The sequence below is a fragment of the Nerophis ophidion genome, linkage group LG01, assembly GCF_033978795.1.
Source record: "Nerophis ophidion isolate RoL-2023_Sa linkage group LG01, RoL_Noph_v1.0, whole genome shotgun sequence".
NCBI classification, from domain to species: Eukaryota; Metazoa; Chordata; class Actinopteri; order Syngnathiformes; family Syngnathidae; genus Nerophis; species Nerophis ophidion.
In genome coordinates, this window is record NC_084611.1 from 73904913 (window position 1) to 73924589 (window position 19677).

General features: G+C 40.7%; 1 protein-coding gene across 2 annotated transcripts in view; it reads right to left on the reverse strand.

The window, feature by feature from the left end:
* The window catches only part of usp43a (ubiquitin specific peptidase 43a), a 302210-nt gene that overhangs the window by 82986 nt on the left and 199547 nt on the right, over nucleotides 1-19677 (reverse strand). For both annotated transcript variants that reach the window (XM_061911002.1, XM_061911012.1), the window contains exon 9: nucleotides 15817-15920. In XM_061911002.1, the coding sequence (XP_061766986.1) occupies nucleotides 15817-15920 (104 nt within the window). The remainder of the gene's footprint in view (nucleotides 1-15816; nucleotides 15921-19677) is intronic.

Below are 19677 nucleotides of genomic sequence, written 5' to 3' on the forward strand. Positions count from 1 at the left end.
CAAGAATATAAGTTGGTGTATTTGATTCTGATGACTTGCATTGATTGGAATTAGACAGTGGTGCTGATAACGTCCGCATTTTCAAATGGAGGAAAAAAAAAGTCCTCCTTTCTGTCCAATACCACATGAAAGTAGTTGGATTTGGCATCTCATTTGTCCAACTTGCATACTCGTTTTTAAACACTTTGTTATGAGAGTAGCATATGTGTGTGGCCCTTTAATGTCTGGCAGCAGGTGAGTGACGTCAGTGAGTGTGCGGGTGGGCAAGCAAGTGAGAAAGCGGTCGCTGAGGGCAGGGGAGAAATACATTGGCATCAAACTCCGTAGCTTGCTAGCTTGTGCACGCTATCTTTCTGAGACTCTTATTTTGTTAGCACAGGCAGGATGAAACAGGTCTTTTATGGTGAAGACAGGAACTGTGCAGTCGGTCTTTAGAGTTTTGACAGTAGGTACGGAGTCTCTAGAAATAAAATGTTTTTCTCTGCGTCCGCCCTCTTAGTGATTTTTTTCTTAAATATGAGCTCGCAGCAGCCAGCGTCATCTCACAAGATCCTCGGGTGCCGAGAATGTCAAACAACTGACGAAAGTGAAGTCTTGGTATGATTGATGATTGCTCATTTTTATGTCTATTTTTTAATGCCTGGCTTGAGATTGACTGACACACCCTCCGAGATCGACCAGTCGATCGCGATCGACGTAATGGGCACCCCTGATCTAAAGTATTAAAGGTGTTTGCACCAAAGCATTTTGTTCCATTAATTTAACAATAATGAAGCAAACTGGGACCTTAAAGCTGAGATATGTGTCAAAAAGTGATTATTGTGTACGGTTACACCCCTAATCCAAACCAATACATTTTATTTAGGTAGCAGATTTTTAAAAATGGTTAAACTTTCACTCAGTTCAAATAGACATTAAAATAAAACAAAGTTTATAACGGGAATCAGTCAATTTAAAACAACAAATACATAAAAGAAAGGAAACGAGACAGAGCTCACACAACTCATGCTGGTTTAAAATCGAGGAGTAAAAATAAGTTTTAGGACGTTTTTTAAAAGTCATTACAGTGAAACATCCTAATTACCAGAGGGAGATCATCCCACAGCTTTGGAGCAGAGAAGGCAAGGTTTCTGAGACGACAAGGAGACATTTCTCAACGGACCCCAGAGACTTTGCGGTGGTGTAGACTTTCAAGAGGTCTGAAATATAACGAGGTGCTGATCCAATGAATAGTGCTGCAAGTCATCATTTAGAAAAGTTCAAGAACATAATGAATGAACTGGATTTAACTGCGCAAACATTTAACTCTAACTCAGCATTTCCCCCAAACTTCTTCATTTACCCAAATATATTCCAGTCCAGACAAGCCTTGAGGAGAACTAATCCTTTAAGACTTGCCTCATTAGGATGGTCAGAATCAAAGCTCCAGGTTGTCAGCGCACTGGTCTTTGAAAGGTAAATGGGAACAAGACAAACAACACACGCTCGGCAGTAAACCAACGTTTTCATTCTTTTTCGAAGGGCTTTGTTCTTTTACAGATCAAAATAAAAAGCCACTTTCCAGAAATGGTCCGGAAATGTAACCACGGTTAATGGATTTCTGCTCCAAACCAGCAATTCTCAATTATTGGCTGCCAAAATTGGGCCATGGACTCTTTCGGTGGGTTGGGTCTTTTCCTGGTGGTTTGGCTGCATTAAAATGAGTGCTTAAAGGGGAACATTATCACCAGACTTATGTAAGCGTCAATATATACCTTGATGTTGCAGAAAAAAGACCATATGTTTTTTTAACCGATTTCCAAACTCTAAAAGGGTGAATTTGGCTGTCGGAGCAATGACCTTTCACCCGTGACGTCACAACAGGAAGCAGTCCGCCATTTTCTCAAACATTTTACACACACCAAGTCAAATTGTATCTGTTATTTTCCGTTTTTTCGACTGTTTTCCGTACCTCGGAGACATTATGCCTCGTCGGTGTGTTATCGGAGGGTGTAACAACACAAACAGGGACGGATTCAAGTTGACTTACGTGGAATGTGCTAATCAGACATATCAATGGTCACGGCATGCTAATCGATGCTAACATGCTATTTAGGCAAGCTGTATGTACATATTGCATCATTATGCCTCATTTGTAGCTATATTTGCATCCAGCCTTTCCCTCCACCCACATTTAATGCTAAACAAACACATACCAATCGACGGATTCAAGTTGCACCAGTGGTCGAAAGATGCGAATGTCCCTTGTTTGTTCTGACGATAGCGATGCTACAAAAGAGATGCGTGGATATCCTGCGACACGCAAAGCAGATGCATTTCCAACGATAAAGTCAACAAAATCACAAAGGTGAGTATTGTTGATGTTATTGACTTATGTGCTAATCAGAGCTATTTGCGCACGGCATGACTGCAAGCTAATCGATGCCAACATGCTATTTAGGCTAGCTGTATGTACATATTGCATCATTATGCCTCATTTGTAGCTATATTTGCATCCAGCCTTTCCCTCCACCCACATTTAATGCCGAACAAACACATACCAAACAACGGATTCAAGTTGCACCAGTTGTCAAAAGATGTAATTGTTGGTTAAAAGGCGATCGCCAAATTCGTCCTCGTTGCCGCTGTCTGTCGTGATGTGGCTCAATAGCTTCAATTTCTTCTTCAATTTCGTTTTCGCTATCTGCCTCAACACTCCAACCATCCGTTTCAATACATGCGTAATCTGTTGATTCGCTTACGGCGCTGAAATCCGAGTCTGAATCCGAGCTAATGTCACTATATCTTTCTGTTCTATCCGCCATGTTTGTTTGTATTGGCATTACGCAGTGAATACGTCACAGGAAAATGGACGGGTGGATATAGCGATGGTGAAAATCAGGCACTTTGAAGCAGTTTTTCGGGATATTGCGTGATGGGTAAATTTTTTTTAAAAACTTCGAAAAATAAAATAAGCCACTGGGAACAGATTTTTATTGGTTTTAACCCTTCTGAAATGGTGATAATGTTCTCCTTTAAATTGATTTTATTATTAAAAACATCATGCTGCAAGAGAAATTAATGAATATTAATCATGGCTATTAGCTTGCATGCTCATAAACTAGCTCTTAGTGCTTCATTAATTTCTCTTGCAGCATGATGTTTTTAATAATAAAATCAATTTAAAGGAGAACATTATCACCATTTCAGAAGGGTTAAAACCAATAAAAATCTGTTCCCAGTGGCTTATTTTATTTTTCGAAGTTTTTAAAAAAAATGTACCCATCACGCAATATCCCGAAAAACTGCTTCAAAGTGCCTGATTTTCACCATCGCTATATCCACCCGTCCATTTTCCTGTGACGTCACTGCGTTATGCCAATACAAACAGACATGGCGGATAGAACACAAAGATATAACGACATTAGCTCGGATTCAGACTCGGATTTCAGCGGTTTAAGCGATTCAACAGAGTACGCATGTATTGAAACGGATGGTTGGAGTATGGAGGCAGATAGCGAAAACGAAATTGAAGAAGAAACTGAAGCTATTGAGCCATTTCACAACAGACAACGGCAACGAGAACGAATTCGGCGATCGCCTTCTAACCAACAATTGCATCTTTTCATATCGCATATAGCAGGATATCCACGCATCTCTGTCGTAGCATCGCTATCGTCAGTACAGAACAAATGAGGGACTTTCGCATCTTTCGACCACTGGTGCAACTTGTATCCGTTGATTGGTATGTGTTTGTTTGGCAATAAATGTGGGTGGAGGGAAAGGCTGGATGCAAATATAGCTACAAATGAGGCATAATGATGCAATATGTACATACAGCTAGCCTAAATAGCATGTTAGCATCGATTAGCATGCCATGACCATTGATATGTCTGATTAGCACACTCCACGTAAGTCAACTTGAAGCCGTCCTCGTTCGTGTTGTTACACCCTCCGACAACACACCGACGAGGCATAATGTCTCCAAGGTACGGAAAACAATATACAGCTCTTATTTTTTTGAGATAGAGTGATTGGAGCACATACTTGTTGGTCACAAACAAACATTCATGAAGTTTGGTTCTTTTATGAATTTATTATGGGTCTACTGAAAATGTGACCAAATCTGCTGGGTCAAAAGTATACATACAGCAATGTTAATATGTGCTTACATGTCCCTTGGCAAGTTTCACTGCAATAAGGCGATTTTTGTAGCCATCCACAAGCTTCTAGTTGAATTTTTGACCATTCTTCTTGACAAAATAAGTGCAGTTCAACAAAATGTGTTGGTTTTCTGACATGGACTTGTTTCTTCAGCATTGTCCCCACGTTTTCAGTCAGCATTGTCCCCACGTTTCAGTCAGGACTTATATAGTAATACACGTTGGCTCCAATGACGTTAGGATGAGACAATCAGAGATTACAAAGAGAAACATAGCCAGGGCTTGTAATCTCGCCAGAAAGATGTCCAGGCATCGAGTAATTGTCTCTGGCCCCCTGCCTGGGAGAGGCAATGATGAGAGATATAGCAGATTAGTCTCTCTTAACAGGTGGCTGGATAGCTTCTGCAGACAACAGGGATTTACGTTTATTGATAATTGGCCCTCTTTCTGGGGCAAACCTGGCTTGCTGAGGAGAGACGGCCTTCACCCTAACCAGGAAGGCGCTATCCTCTTGTCTCGGAACATAGACTTCGCATTGAGCCACATTTGACTAACTGCACTAGAGCAAGCCCGGTCACAGGCAATTACAGAGCCTGCTAGTCTGGGTATGGAGTCAGTTAAGTTAGAACTAGCCAGCGCCAGGCTGGATGATCCCTGTACACATAGCAATTTTCGTAGAATAATACACAACTCACAAAATGTTTTTTCTACTGTGTCTATGACTTCGTCAGAGTTAGACATGCGTTCTACTGAGGTGGCAAATTATGATGCGTTCAGTTTATCGCAGCGCCAAGTAGACAATCTGAAAATTCCCGTCATATCAATTCCTAGATATGGTCATAATTATTTTAAGTACACTGCGCATAATAAACGCAACATTATTAATATTGCTACTACGGATAATTTTATCAACAACTCCTTAAAACAGCCCACTACCTATAATATGGGCTTTCTAAACATCAGATCTTTGTCTCCCAAAACGTTATTAGTCAATGAGGTCATTAGAGACAACAACCTTAACGTCATCGGTTTTAGCGAAACCTGGCTTAAACCAGACGACTTTTTTGCGATAAATGAGGCATCCCCTCCTAACTATACGAATGCGCATATTGCCCGTCACCTCAAAAGGGGAGGGGGTGTCGCACTAATATACAACGAAAACTTTAACTTTAGTCCTAACTTAAATAATAAATATAAATCGTTTGAGGTGCTTACTATGAAGTCTGCCACACCTCTGCCTCTGTGCCTGGCCGTTATCTACCGCCCCCCAGGGCCCTATTCGGACTTTATTAGTGAATTCTCAGAGTTTGTTGCTGATCTAGTGACGCACGCCGATAATATAATTATAATGGGGGACTTTAATATCCATATGAATACCCCATTGGACCCACCGTGCGTGGCGCTCCAGACTATAATTGATAGCTGTGGTCTTACACAAATAATAAATGAACCGACGCATCGCAGCGGTAATACGATAGACCTAGTGCTTGTCAGAGGTATCACCGTCTCCAAAGTTATGATACTCCCGTATACTAAAGTAATGTCCGATCATTACCTTATAAAATTCGAAGTTCAGACTCATGTTCGGCAAGCTAATAATAATAATAACTGCTATAGCAGCCGCAACATTAATGCTGCCACAACGACGACTCTTGCGGACCTACTGCCCTCGGTAATGGCACCGTTCCCAAAGTATGTGGGCTCTATTGATAACCTCACTAACAACTTTAACAACGCCCTGCGCGAAACCATTGATAGTATAGCACCGCTGAAGTTAAAAAAGGCTCCAAAAAGGCGTACGCCATGGTTTACTGAAGAAACTAGAGCTCAGAAATTATTATGTAGAAAGCTGGAACGCAAATGGCGCACGACTAAACTTGAGGTGCACCATCAAGCATGGAGTGATAGTTTAATAACTTATAAACGCATGCTTACCTTAGCTAAAACTAATTATTACTCAAATCTCATCCGCATTAATAAAAACGATCCAAAATTTTTGTTTAGTACAGTAGCATCGCTAACTCAACAAGGGACTCCTTCCAGTAGCTCCACCCATTCAGCAGATGACTTTATGAAGTTCTTTAATAAGAAAATTGAACTTATTAGAAAGGAGATTAAAGACAATGCGTCCCAGCTACAACGGGGTTATAGTAACACAGATACGATTGTATATACGGCGGATACTGCAAATATCCAAAATAGTTTCTCTCGTTTTGATGAAATAACATTAGAAGGATTGTTACAACGTGTAAATGGAATAAAACAAACAACATGTTTACTTGACCCACTTCCTGGGAAACTTATCAAGGAGCTTTTTGTATTATTAGGTCCATCAGTGCTAAATATTATAAACTTATCACTTTCCTCGGGCACTGTTCCCGTTGCATTCAAAAAAGCGGTTATTCATCCTCTCCTTAAAAGACCTAACCTCGATCCAGACCTCATGGTAAACTACCGACCGGTGTCTCACCTTCCCTTTATTTCGAAAATCCTCGAAAAAATTGTTGCAGAGCAGCTAAATGAGCACTTAGCGTTTAACAATCTATGTGAAACCTTTCAATCCGGTTTCAGGGCAAATCACTCGACTGAGACAGCCCTCGCAAAACTGACTAATGATCTATTGCTAACGATGGACTCTGATGCGTCATCTATGTTGCTGCTCCTCGATCTTAGCGCTGCTTTCGATACCGTCGATCATAATATTTTATTAGAGCGTATCAAAATACGAATTGGTATTTCAGACTCAGCCCTGTCATGGTTTAACTCTTATCTTACTGATAGGATGCAGTGCGTCTCCTATAACAGTGTGACCTCGGACTATGTTAAGGTAACGTGTGGAGTTCCCCAGGGTTCGGTCCTTGGCCCTGTACTCTTCAGCATCTACATGCTGCCGCTAGGTGACGTCATACGCAAATACGGTATTAGCTTTCACTGTTATGCTGATGACACCCAACTTTACATGCCCCTAAAGCTGACCAACACGCCGGACTGTAGTCAGTTGGAAGCGTGTCTTAATGAAATTAAACAATGGATGTCCGCTAACTTTTTGCAACTTAATGCCAAAAAAACGGAAATGCTGATTATCGGTCCTGCTAGACACCGACCTCTATTTAATAATACAACTTTAACATTTGACAACCAAATAATAAAACAAGGTGACTCTGTAAAAAATCTGGGTATTATCTTCGACCCAACTCTCTCCTTTGAGTCACACATTAAAAGCGTTACTAAAACGGCCTTCTTTCATCTCCGTAATATCGCTAAAATTCGCTCCATTTTGTCCACTAAAGACGCCGAGATCATTATCCATGCGTTTGTTACGTCTCGTCTCGATTACTGTAACGTATTATTTTCGGGTCTCCCAATGTCTAGCATTAAAAGATTACAGTTGGTACAAAATGCAGCTGCTAGACTTTTAACAAGAACAAGAAGTTTGATCATATTACGCCTGTACTGGCTCACCTGCACTGGCTTCCTGTGCACTTAAGATGTGACTTTAAGGTTTTACTACTTACGTATAAAATACTACACGGTCTAGCTCCAGCCTATCTTGCCGATTGTATTGTACCGTATGTCCCGGCAAGAAATCTGCGTTCAAAAGACTCCGGCTTATTAGTGATTCCTAGAGCTCAAAAAAAGTCTGCGGGCTATAGAGCGTTTTCCGTTCGGGCTCCAGTACTCTGGAATGCCCTCCCGGTAACAGTTCGAGATGCTACCTCAGTAGAAGCATTTAAGTCTCATCTTAAAACTCATCTGTATACTCTAGCCTTTAAATAGACCTCCTTTTTAGACCAGTTGATCTGCCGCTTCTTTTCTTTCTCCTATGTCCCCCCCTCCCTTGTGGAGGGGGTCCGGTCCGATGACCATGGATGAAGTACTGACTGTCCAGAGTCGAGACCCAGGATGGACCGCTCGTCGGGACCCAGGATGGACCGCTCGCCTGTATCGGTTGGGGACATCTCTACGCTGCTGATCCGCGGGAGATGGTTTCCTGTGGACGGGACTCTCACTGCTGTCTTGGAGCCACTATGGATTGAACTTTCACAGTATCATGTTAGACCCGCTCGACATCCATTGCTTTCGGTCCCCTAGAGGGGGGGGGTTGCCCACATCTGAGGTCCTCTCCAAGGTTTCTCATAGTCAGCATTGTCGCTGGCGTCCCACTGGATGTGAATTCTCCCTGCCCACTGGGTGTGAGTTTTCCTTGCCCTTTTGTGGGTTCTTCCGAGGATGTTGTAGTCGTAATGATTTGTGCAGTCCTTTGAGACATTTGTGATTTGGGGCTATATAAATAAACATTGATTGATTGATTGATTGACTTTGGGAAGGCAATCTTATTTCTAGCCTGATTTAGACCCAACCTCCAGGCTGATTATTTTAGGTTGTCCTGAAGAATTTGGAGGTAATCCTCCTTTTTCATTGTCCCATTTAATCTCATCAGTTCAATTGGCAGCAAAACAGGCACAGAGCATAATACTACCACCACCATGCATGACGGTAGGTTGGTGTTCCTAGGATTAAAGGCCTCCCCTTTGATCCTCCAAACATATTGCTGGGTATTGCGGCCAAACAGCTGAATTTTTGTTTCATCTGACCACAGAACTTTCCTACAAAAGGTCTTATCTTTGTCCATGTGATGTCAGATGAAACAAAAATCGAGTTGTTAGGACACAATACCCAGCAATATGTTTGGAGGAAAAACGGTGAGGCCTTTAATCTCAGGAACATCATGTCAGGCATGGTGGTGGTAGTACTATTCTCTGGGCCTGTTTAGAGAGTAAATGGGACAATGAAAAAGGAGGATTACCTCCAAATTCTTCAGGACAACCTATAATCATCAGCCCGGAGGTTGGGTCTTGGGCGCAGTTGGGTGTTCCAACAGGACAATGACCCAAACACACATCAAAGGTGGAAAAGGAATGGCTAGTATTAAGGTTTTAGAATGGCCTTCCCAAAGTCCTGACTTAAACGTGTGGACAATGTTGTAGAAACAAGTCCACGTCAGAAAACCAACAAATTTTGCTGAACCGCACCAATTTTGTCAAAAGGAGTGGTCCAAAATTCAACCTGAAGCTAGTCAGAAGCTTGAAGATGGCTACCAAAAGTTCTTTATTGCAGTGAAACCAAAAATTAACAATGCTGTATGTATCGCGACCCCAAACGGAATAAGCGGTAGAAAATGGATGGATGGGATGGATGCTGTATGTATAATTTTGACCCAGCAGATTTGCTCACATTTTCAGTAGACCCATAATAAATTCATAAAATAAACAAAAATCATGAATGTTTTTTCGTGACCAACAGGTATGTGCTCCAATCACTCTATCACAAAAAAATAAGAATTGTAGAAATTATTGGAAACTCAAGATAGCCATGACATTATGTTCTTTACAAATGGATGTAAACTTTTGACCACAACTGTATATATTTTGATGTATAATAACAAGATATTATTCATATATCAACAGAGTATAGTGAACACTCAAAACAGAGCTAAATTTGAAAATGTTGGTTTTGTAATTTAAATAAATTCTGTTGTGTTTTTGTCATTTCCCTGCCTTCTCTATTTTTTGTGTCAGTTTCTTTCCTCAGTCAATTAGTCCCCAGCGAGGCACACCTGCAAATAATCGTTACCAGGTAACATTTATGCTCGTCACCGCCAGCTGGTCCCTGCCGGTTATTGTTTCCTGAACCCTGCATGTACATTTGTCTGCTTCTACTCATCGGTCCCGGTACGTTGCCTCTTCTTTATCCTTTTTATCTTGACCTCGTTGTGTTTTGTTTCCTAGCCACCTTGCTTTAAAGAGGACCTTTGCTGCGCTTAGTGCATCCTGGCTTTTCCCCCGCCACACACTAAAGAAACTGTTTTTGGTAATATACATGGTGTGCACTTCTGCCCCATCGCCTTTGGTTAAACCTTTTTTGGACTCATTAAATTGTCTAATTTTTGTAATTCAATCTTGCCTCCCGTCTTTGCATCCTGGGGTCAACTCCTTGATCAAACCATAACAAAATTCATCATTATTAATACATCCGCATTTATGTTTCAAAGTTTTTCTCTGCGTGTGTTTTATTTTCTTACAAGATAATGAAGCAGTGGCTGCAGACTGAATATTACCATTCAACAAGCTGAAGACACATCCTCCTCTTCAAAAGATGCCAGTGAATCTATTAAAAATGTCCCTATTGATCCTGCTGACTGGTCACATCATTTGACTGAGACCCTAAGAACTGAATTATTTGGCAGAGGATCTTATGAGGTAAACTCAGACTTCACATTCCCAAAGAGAGATGGTGGAAGAAGTTTCCATCACCACTACATCCACAGATATTTAGCGAATAGAGAGAAGAGTAGGAGAATGTGGCTCATGTCTTCCCTTAATTTTCCGCCCATGCTATTTTCACTACATTTGTAGGTGTTAAGTTATTATTTTATTCTCGGAGAAATTATTTAAATGGTTTATATTTTTTCTTCGGATTGCATTTTTTTGTCTTTACATGTCAAATAAATATTTACCGACTGTGTAATGTTGCATTGCTTTTCCGGAGGGGCGGGGGTTAGAAACATTTTAATCTCAGAAGGTAACCAGAATGCCATTTGTCAATGTGAAGGATTCCGACTATTTTGGACTGATAGTAGTCGATCCACAGCGATAATTCTGCTACACAAATACCTGAATCCTAACGAGGGGAAATTACACTTCGACTGTTTTGGCTTTGACAGCAGGATTGCTCGTTTGCATCAAAACAGTTGTTTTTCTCACTTCAGTAGCGCGACACCATCCTTGCCCAGGCACACCCTTCTGGTTTTGGAGTATAAACATTTGGAGTTTTGTCACCAGCGGCTTGACTAGATCTGAACAATCTACAAACCCTGTTTCCATATGAGTTTGGAAATTGTGTTAGATGTAAATATAAACGGAATACAATGATTTGCAAATCATTTTCAACCCATATTCAGTTGAATAAGCTACAAAGACAACATATTTGATGTTCAAACTGATAAACTTTTTTTTTTTGCAAATAATCATTAACTTTAGAATTTGATGCCAGCAACACGTGACAAAGAAGTTGGGAAAGGTGGCAATAAATACTGATAAAATTGAGGAATGCTCATTAAACATGTATTTCGAACATCCCACAGGTGTGCAGGCTAATTGGTGGGTGCCATGATTGGGTATAAAAACAGCTTCCCAAAAAATGCTCAGTCTTTCACAAGAAAGGATGGGGCGAGGTACACCCCTTTGTCCACAACTGCGTGAGCAAACAGTCAAACAGTTTAAGATCAACGTTTCTCAAAGTGCAATTGCAAGAAATTTAAGGATTTTAACATCTACAGTCCATAATATCATCAAAAGGTTCAGAGAATCTGGAGAAATCACCCCACGTAAGCGGCATGGCCGGAAACCAACATTGAATGACCGTGACCTTCGATCCCTTAGACGGCACTGCATCAAAAACCGACATCAATTTCTAAAGGATATCACCACATGGGCTCAGGAACACTTCAGAAAACCACTGTCACTGAATATAATTTGTCACTACATCTGTAAGTGCAAGTTAAAGCTCTACTATGCAAAACCAAAGCCATTTATCAACAACACTCGGAAACGCCGCCGGCTTTTCTGGGCCCAAGATCATCTAAGATAGACTGATGCAAAGTGGAAAAGGGTTCTGTGGTCTGACGAGTCCACATTTCAAATTTTTGGGGGAAATATTCGACATCGTGTCATCCGGACCAAAGGGGAAGCGAACCATCCAGACTGTTATCTTTGCAAAGTTCAAAAGCCAGCATCTGTGATGGTATGGGGGTGCATTAGTGCCCAAGGCATGGGTAACTTACACATCTGTGAAGGCACCATAAATGCTCAAAGGTACTGACAGGTTTTGGAACAACATATGCTGCCATCAAAGCGCCGTCTTTTTCATGGACGCCCCTGCTTATTTCAGCAAGACAATGCCAAACCACGTCTTACAACAGCGTGGCTTTGTAAAAAAAGAGTGGGGGTACTTTCCTGGCCCGCCTGCAGTCCAGACCTGTCTCCCATCAAAAATTGTGGCGCATTATGAAGCGTAAAATACGACAGGGGAGACCGGGACTGTTGAACGGCTAAAGCTCTACATAAAAGAAGAATGGGAAAGAATTCCACTTTCAAAGCTTCAACAGTTAGTTTCCTCAGTTCCCAAACGTTTATTGAGTGTTGTTAAAAGAAAAGGTGATGTAACACAGTGGTGAACATGCCCTTTCCCAACTACTTTGGCACGTGTTGCCGCCAAGAAATTCTAAGTTAATTATCATTTGCAAAAAAAATTAAAGTTTATGAGTTTGAACATCAAATATCTGGTTTTTATAGTGCATTCAATTGAATAAGGGTTGAAGAGGATTTGCAAATCATTGTATTCCGTTTATATTTACATCTAACACAATTCTCCAACTCATATAGAAACGGGGTTTGTACCATTTAACATAATTATGTCAACATGCCGTATCAAACTGCACCGTCCTCCACGCTTGCTTCAGGTATGTCGATGATTCTGTTTGTCCTTTGGATTATAGAAATATGTTTTTCCCATGACATTAAACCTCTGGTCCTGTAAGGAGTGAGTTAAGTGTTTTCCGTCGATACTTTTAATCTCAGAGCACACCTCAGTCACTCGGAGTCACACGCAGCGTTTATGCAGCAAAATAATGATATACCAAGTACTGACTGACAAAAACTACTCAAATATTCCCAGTGAAAATGCAGACAAGACACTTCAAAGATGAGGCATAAAAAATAATATGGAAAAGACAGGTGTATCTGTGACAGTGTCATGCCACGGCAAGCATATTTTACGTGTCGATGTCAGAACCAAATGACAAGGCTGTTATAAAACACATTACCAGTCATAAACATGCTAAATTATGGACTTCATAACAGCACTTCATAATGCTATGATTTGTTACAGACATGCTTAACAAGTTACATCACAGTTACATTTGCATTATTTAACATGTCCAAAAATATTTAATCCTACCTTTTCTCCAGGTCTAATTCTGATCATTCTTTCACACCATAACTTTTAATGTTAGTTTACTTTTTTGAAGAACAAAATACATAGCTCAAATAAATAATAATTTTAATGATTATTGGTGAAAGTCTCATTATTGGTACCCGAAGATGGAATAATTGTGCAGCTGTGAATTCAGCATACGGGCACTAACGAGATATCATCAAACACATAAGAACCACAAAGAATCATCAGGACAAACACACTTTAGAACAGTACAATGCATTACTTTTTTTAGGCTTAGGTCAGGCTGATTAGAAAGATAAGGACTAACCAAAAAAAATGAATAGAAGCAACAGTATTAATAGTAATAATAATGTTTTTAACTCAAAAATTGATTCTCACAAAAAACAAAAAACATTAATATATATATTGTAATATTTATATACGATTGTGCTCAAAAGTTTGCATACACTTGGAAAGAACATAATGTCATGGCTGTCTTGAGTTTCCAATAATTTCTACAGCTCTTATTTTTTTGAGATAGAGTGATTGGAGCACATACTTGTTGGTCACAAACAAACATTCATGAAGTTTGGTTCTTTTATGAATTTATTATGGGTCTACTGAAAATGTGAGCAAATCTGCTGGGTCAAAAGTATACATACAGTAATGTTAACATTTGGTTACATGTCCCTTGGCAAGTTTCACTGCAATAAGGCGCTTTTGGTAGCCATCTACAAGCTTCTGGCAAGCTTCTGGTTGAATTTTTGACCAGTCCTCTTGAAAAAATTGGTGCAATTAAGCTAAATTTGTTGGTCTTCTGACATGGACTTGTTTCTTCAGCATTGTCCATATGTTCCAGTCAGGACTTTGGGAAGGCCATTCTAAAACCTTAATTCTACCCTGATTTAGCCATTCCTTTACCATGTTTGATGTGTGTTTGGGTCATTGTCCTGTTGGAAAACTCAACTGCGCCCAAGACCCAACTTCCAGGCTGGTAAAGGAGGTAATCCTCCTTTTTCATTGTCCCATTTACTCTCTGTAAAGCACCAGTTCCATTGGCAGAAAAACAGGCCCGGAGCATAATACTACCACCACCGTGCTTGACTGTAGGAATTGTGTTCCTAGGATTAAAGGCCTCACTGTCACGGCCAAGGCGCATTCCAATGTGCCCTAATTTTTGCGCTGTGCGTTTCACACCTGGCAGCTGCAATCATTCACCGGCAATCTGCGCACCTGGAACTAATGAGATGTCCTGCCTTAAAGAGCCTGCTCAGCCTGCTATCTGTCGCCTGAACGGAAATTTCTGTCGTGTACCCAGTCAGCCTTGTCCCCGCGTCGACAAGCTGTGCGTCTCGTCAGCTATAGTTTTCTCTGCTTGCCGGACTGCCTCTTCTATCCTCGAACACCGCTTGGACTTGGACCTCCTACGCCTCGCCATTCGCCCTGACCATCTTCCTGCCCCACAGACTAGCTTCATGCCTTGTTCTTCCTCTCGAGTCAACACACACACTATAGCTAATCACACACATAACCTCACACACACACTCTTGGATTTTATCATACACCATTCTATAGTCTAATAAATGATATTGTCCATTATGTATTATATTATATTGTTTATATACATAATACAGTAAATACCATATTTTTCGGAGTATAAGTCGCACCTGCCGAAAATGCATAATAAAGTAGGGAAAAAACATATACAAATCACACTGGAGTATAACTCGCATTTTTTGGGGTAATTTATTTGATAAAACCCAACACCAATAATAGACATTTGAAAGGCAAAGAATAGTGAACAGCAGGCTGAATAAGTGTACGTTATATGACGCATAAATACCCAACTGAAAACGTGCCTGGTACGTTAACGTAACATATTATGGTGAGAGTCATTCAAATAACTATAACATATAGAAAATGCTATAAGTTTACCAAACAATCTGTCACTTCTAATCGCTAAATTCCATGAAATCTTATACGTCTAGTCTCTAACGTGACTGAGCTAAATAATATTATTTGATATTTTACGGTAATGTGTTAATAATTTCACACATAAGTTGCTCCTGCGTATGTCGCACCCCCGGCCAAACTATGAAAAAAACTGCGACTTATAGTCCAAAAAATACGGTACATTGAGCAATATTGCCCCCTTCTGGTTATGTGCCGCCACAACTCCCTCCTGTATACATAACACTCACCTTTTCTCCTCCAAACATATTGCTGGGTATTGTGGCCTAAAAGCAAAATTTTTGTTTCATCTGAACACAAAGCTTTCCTCCAGAAGGTCTTATCTTTGTCCATGTGATTCCAGATGAAACAATTGAGCTGTTTGGCCACATTACCCAGCAATATGTTTGGAGGAGAAAAGGTGAGCTGTAGAAATGATTGGAAACTAAAGACAACCATGACATTATGTTCTTTGTAAGTGTATGTAAACTTTTGACCACAACTGTATTTAAAAAAAAATATATATATATATATATATATACATATACTCAAAAATCGATTCAAAAAATGTATGAATCAAATTAGAATCTGAATGAATAAAAATTGCAATTTCGAGGTAAATCGACTTTTCTTAACACACCTGTACATCATGTTCATGTGAAGATTGTGTACAGTTTGTGCGTCGTTAAATGTTGCCGTTATATGTCGGGTGTGTAGCGACTCTTACCTGTCAACAGCAGTGTGGTGCAGAGGCTTTCCATCTTGGGGTGTCAGGTAGCTATAGGCAGCCGATCCTCCCACCACTCGAATTTTAAACAGCGCTCTTGTGTTCTGTAGGTGGATAGACCCTCATTAGTCCTGCTGTGTTGCAGCACTATAAAAAGAATGTTTGTGTAAAGAGGCTGTGTGCAAGCACACGAGCAACATGCACTCGGCGTGTCAGTGCTTCTGGAATTATTTATTTACCTAGGTCTGGATATCACCACACCCTCACATATTATTTTTATTATTCTGATGCCGTTGTGAACACAAACAAGTAAAAGGTCGGACCACACTTTTGGGGTGGAGTGTTACCCATTATTTACGACTTTATGTTTTCAGAATTGCTAAAAAAAACAGCAGCCAGCAAGAGGCACAGTGCAGTAAATGGGGAGTCATCTATTCCAGTGGTCCCCAACCTTTTTGTATCCGCGGACCGGTCAACGCTTAATAATTTGTCCCGCGGCCCGGGGGGGTGTCCTTTTTTTTTCTTTTTTTTCTTCTTTGTCACGAAAAAGGGACGTTTTTTTCATGAAAAGGGGAGTTTTTTGTGGTTGGTGCACTGTTTGTAAGTGTATGTTGTGCTTTTTATGTTGATTTAATAAAAAAAAAAATATATATATATATATTTTTTTTAATACAAAATTCTTCTGCGGCCCGGTGGTTGGGGGCCACTGATCTATTCCACTGACGAAGCACCCTAAAAACATCCAAAGGCCACTGACAATAGTCCATTTACATGGCGTCACCTGCAGAGTAAACAAGCTACAATAAGGCAGGGATTGAAATGATCCCATTCCTGGATGGATCTTACATGAGAGGAATCATTTTTTTAATGCAGTGTGCTTAAAATTATGAAAAAGTGCCACTCTACATTGCAACTGACGCTGTGGTCAAAGTTGGAATTGCCATGCAACACATTTTAAGACATTCAATACTGGTGAATGTTCCACGTTAGCCCACTGGTGGCTAAAGAGGATCATGCAACGCCCCCAATTCGTCACGTTTCATGTGTCAGGTAAACCATGACAAATTGGGCTATTTGAATCCCCTTCCTACTAAGGTTGTACGGTATACCGGTATCAGTTTGGTACCATGATACTAATTAATCATATTTTTTTAATTGAAATATTTATTTCAAACCTGCACAGTACAACTAAACAGTTTTTTTTTTTTTTTAACATGTTGGCAAAGATGCAAGGCTTGAAAAGGGGTTGGATGAAGCAGTTGCTTATAAAAGCCCAACCCCTCTCACTCATTCCACATTTAACATAAACAATATAATACAAGAACAATACTCTATAAACAAAACAAGAAAAACTCCTGTACACTAACAATACCATGAGACAAGACAATCCATCCATCCATCCATCCATCATCTTCCGCTTATCCGAGGTCGGGTCGCGGGGGCAGCAGCCTAAGCAGGGAAGCCCAGACTTCCCTATCTCCAGCCACTTCGTCTAGCTCTTCCCGGGGGATCCCGAGGCGTTCCCAGGCCAGCCGGGAGACATAGTCTTTCCAACGTGTCCTGGGTCTTCCCCGTGGCCTCCTACCAGCTGGACGTGCCCTAAACACATCCCTAGGGAGGCGTTCGGGTGGCATCCTGACCAGACAAGACGAGACAAAACACACAAGCACACACACACACACACACACACACACACACGGGCCCAAACACTTTCCGATCATATTTGGTACTATACCGCCTCTGAAAAGTACCGGTCCAACAAATCTAGTCGATACTACTATGATTAAGTCGATATTTGGGGCGGCATGGCGTAGTGGGTAGAGCGGCCGTGCCAGAAACCTGAGGGTTGCAGGTTCGCTCCCCGCCTATTGACATCCAAATCGCTGCCGTTGTGTCTTTGGGCAGGACACTTCACCCTTTGCCCCCGGTGCCGCTCACACTGGTGAATGAATGATGAATGAATGATAGGTGGTGGTCGGAGGGGCCGTAGGCGCAAAATGGCAGCCACGCTTCTTTCAGTCTATCCCAGGGTAGCTGTGGATACAGATGTAGCTTACCACCACCAGGTGTGAATGAATGATGGGTTCCCACTTCTAAGTGAGCGCTTTGAGTATCTAACAATAGAAAAGCGCGATATAAATCTAATCCATTATTATTATTATTATTATTTATGTCTCCCTGGACACATGAGGACTTTGAATATGACCAATTTATGATCCTGTAACGACTTAGTATCGGATTGATACCTAAATTTGTGGTATCATCCAAAGCTAATGTAAAAGTATCAAACAACAGAATAATAAATGATTATTACATTTTAACAGAAGTGGAGATAGAACATGTTAAAAGAGAGAGTAAGCAAATATTAACAGTAAATGAACAAGTAGATTAATAATTCATTTTCTACCACTTGTCCTTAATAATTTTGACAAAATAATAGAATGATAAATGACACAATATGTTACTGCATATGTCAGCAGACTAAATTAGGAGCCTTTGTTTGCTTACTTACTACTAAAAGACAAGTTGACTTATGTTCACTATTTTATTTAAAGACAAACTTGCAATAAAAAACATATGTTTAATGTACCCTAAGATTATTTGTTAATATAAAGCCCATGATGCAACTTTTTGTGGTCACCTTTATTTAGAAAAGTACTGTAATGTACCTAAATGTATTTAAAGGGGAACATTATCACAACTTCAGAAGGGTTAAAACCAATAAAAATCAGTTCCCAGTGGCTTATTTTATTTTTCGCAGTTTTTCTCAAAATTTTACCCGTCCCGGAATATCCCTAAAAAAAGCTTTTAAGTGCCTGATTTTCGCTATCTGTGAAGCCACTGTCCATTTCCCTGTGACGTCACATAGCAATGCCAATACAAACAGAGGGTGGATAGCACAGCAAGATATAGCGACATTAGCTCGGATTCAGACTCGGATTTCAGCGGTTTAAGCGATTTAACAGATTGCGCATGTATTGAAACGGATGGTTGGAGTACGGAGGCCGATAGCGAAAACTAAATTGAAGAAGAAACTGAAGCTATTGAGCGAATAGCTATTGACGCTCTTCGGCCATGTTTGCCTTAGCATCGCCGGTAAAATGTGCAGACCAACGATCAGAAGTTTCGCATCTTGTGACACTGGATCAACTTAAATCTGTCGATTGGTAAGTGTTTGTTTGGCATTGAATGTGGGTGGAAGGTAACGCTGGATGCAAATACAGCTACAAATGTACATACAGCTAGCCTAAATAGCATGTTAGCATCGATTATCTGGCAGTCATGCGCACGGCATGACTGCCAGCAAATATGTCTGATTAGCACATAAGTCAATAACATCAACAAAACTCACCTTTGTGATTTTGTTGACTTTATCGTTGGGAATGCATCTGCTTTGAGTGTCGCAGGATATCCAGACATTCTTGCCATCTCTGTCGTAGCATCGCCGGTAAAAACCAAACGAGGGACTTTCGCATCTCTTGACATTGGAGCAACTTAAAACCGTCGATTGCTAAGTGTTTGTTTGCCATTAAATGTGGATGGAGGGAAAGGCTGGATGCAAATATAGCTACAAATGAGGCATAACGATGCAATATGTACATACAGCTAGCCTAAATAGCATGTTAGCATCGATTAGCATGCCGTGCTAATCGATGCACATTCTACGTAAATCAACTTGAATCCCTCCCTTATCATGTTGTTACACCCTCCGACAACACACCGACGAGGCATGATGTCTCCAAGGTACCGCAAAACAGTCGAAAAAACGGAAAATAACAGAGCTGATTTGACTTGCTGCGTGTAATGTGGTGGAGAAAATGGTGTTGACTACCTAGGTGACGTCACGTTCTGACGTCATCG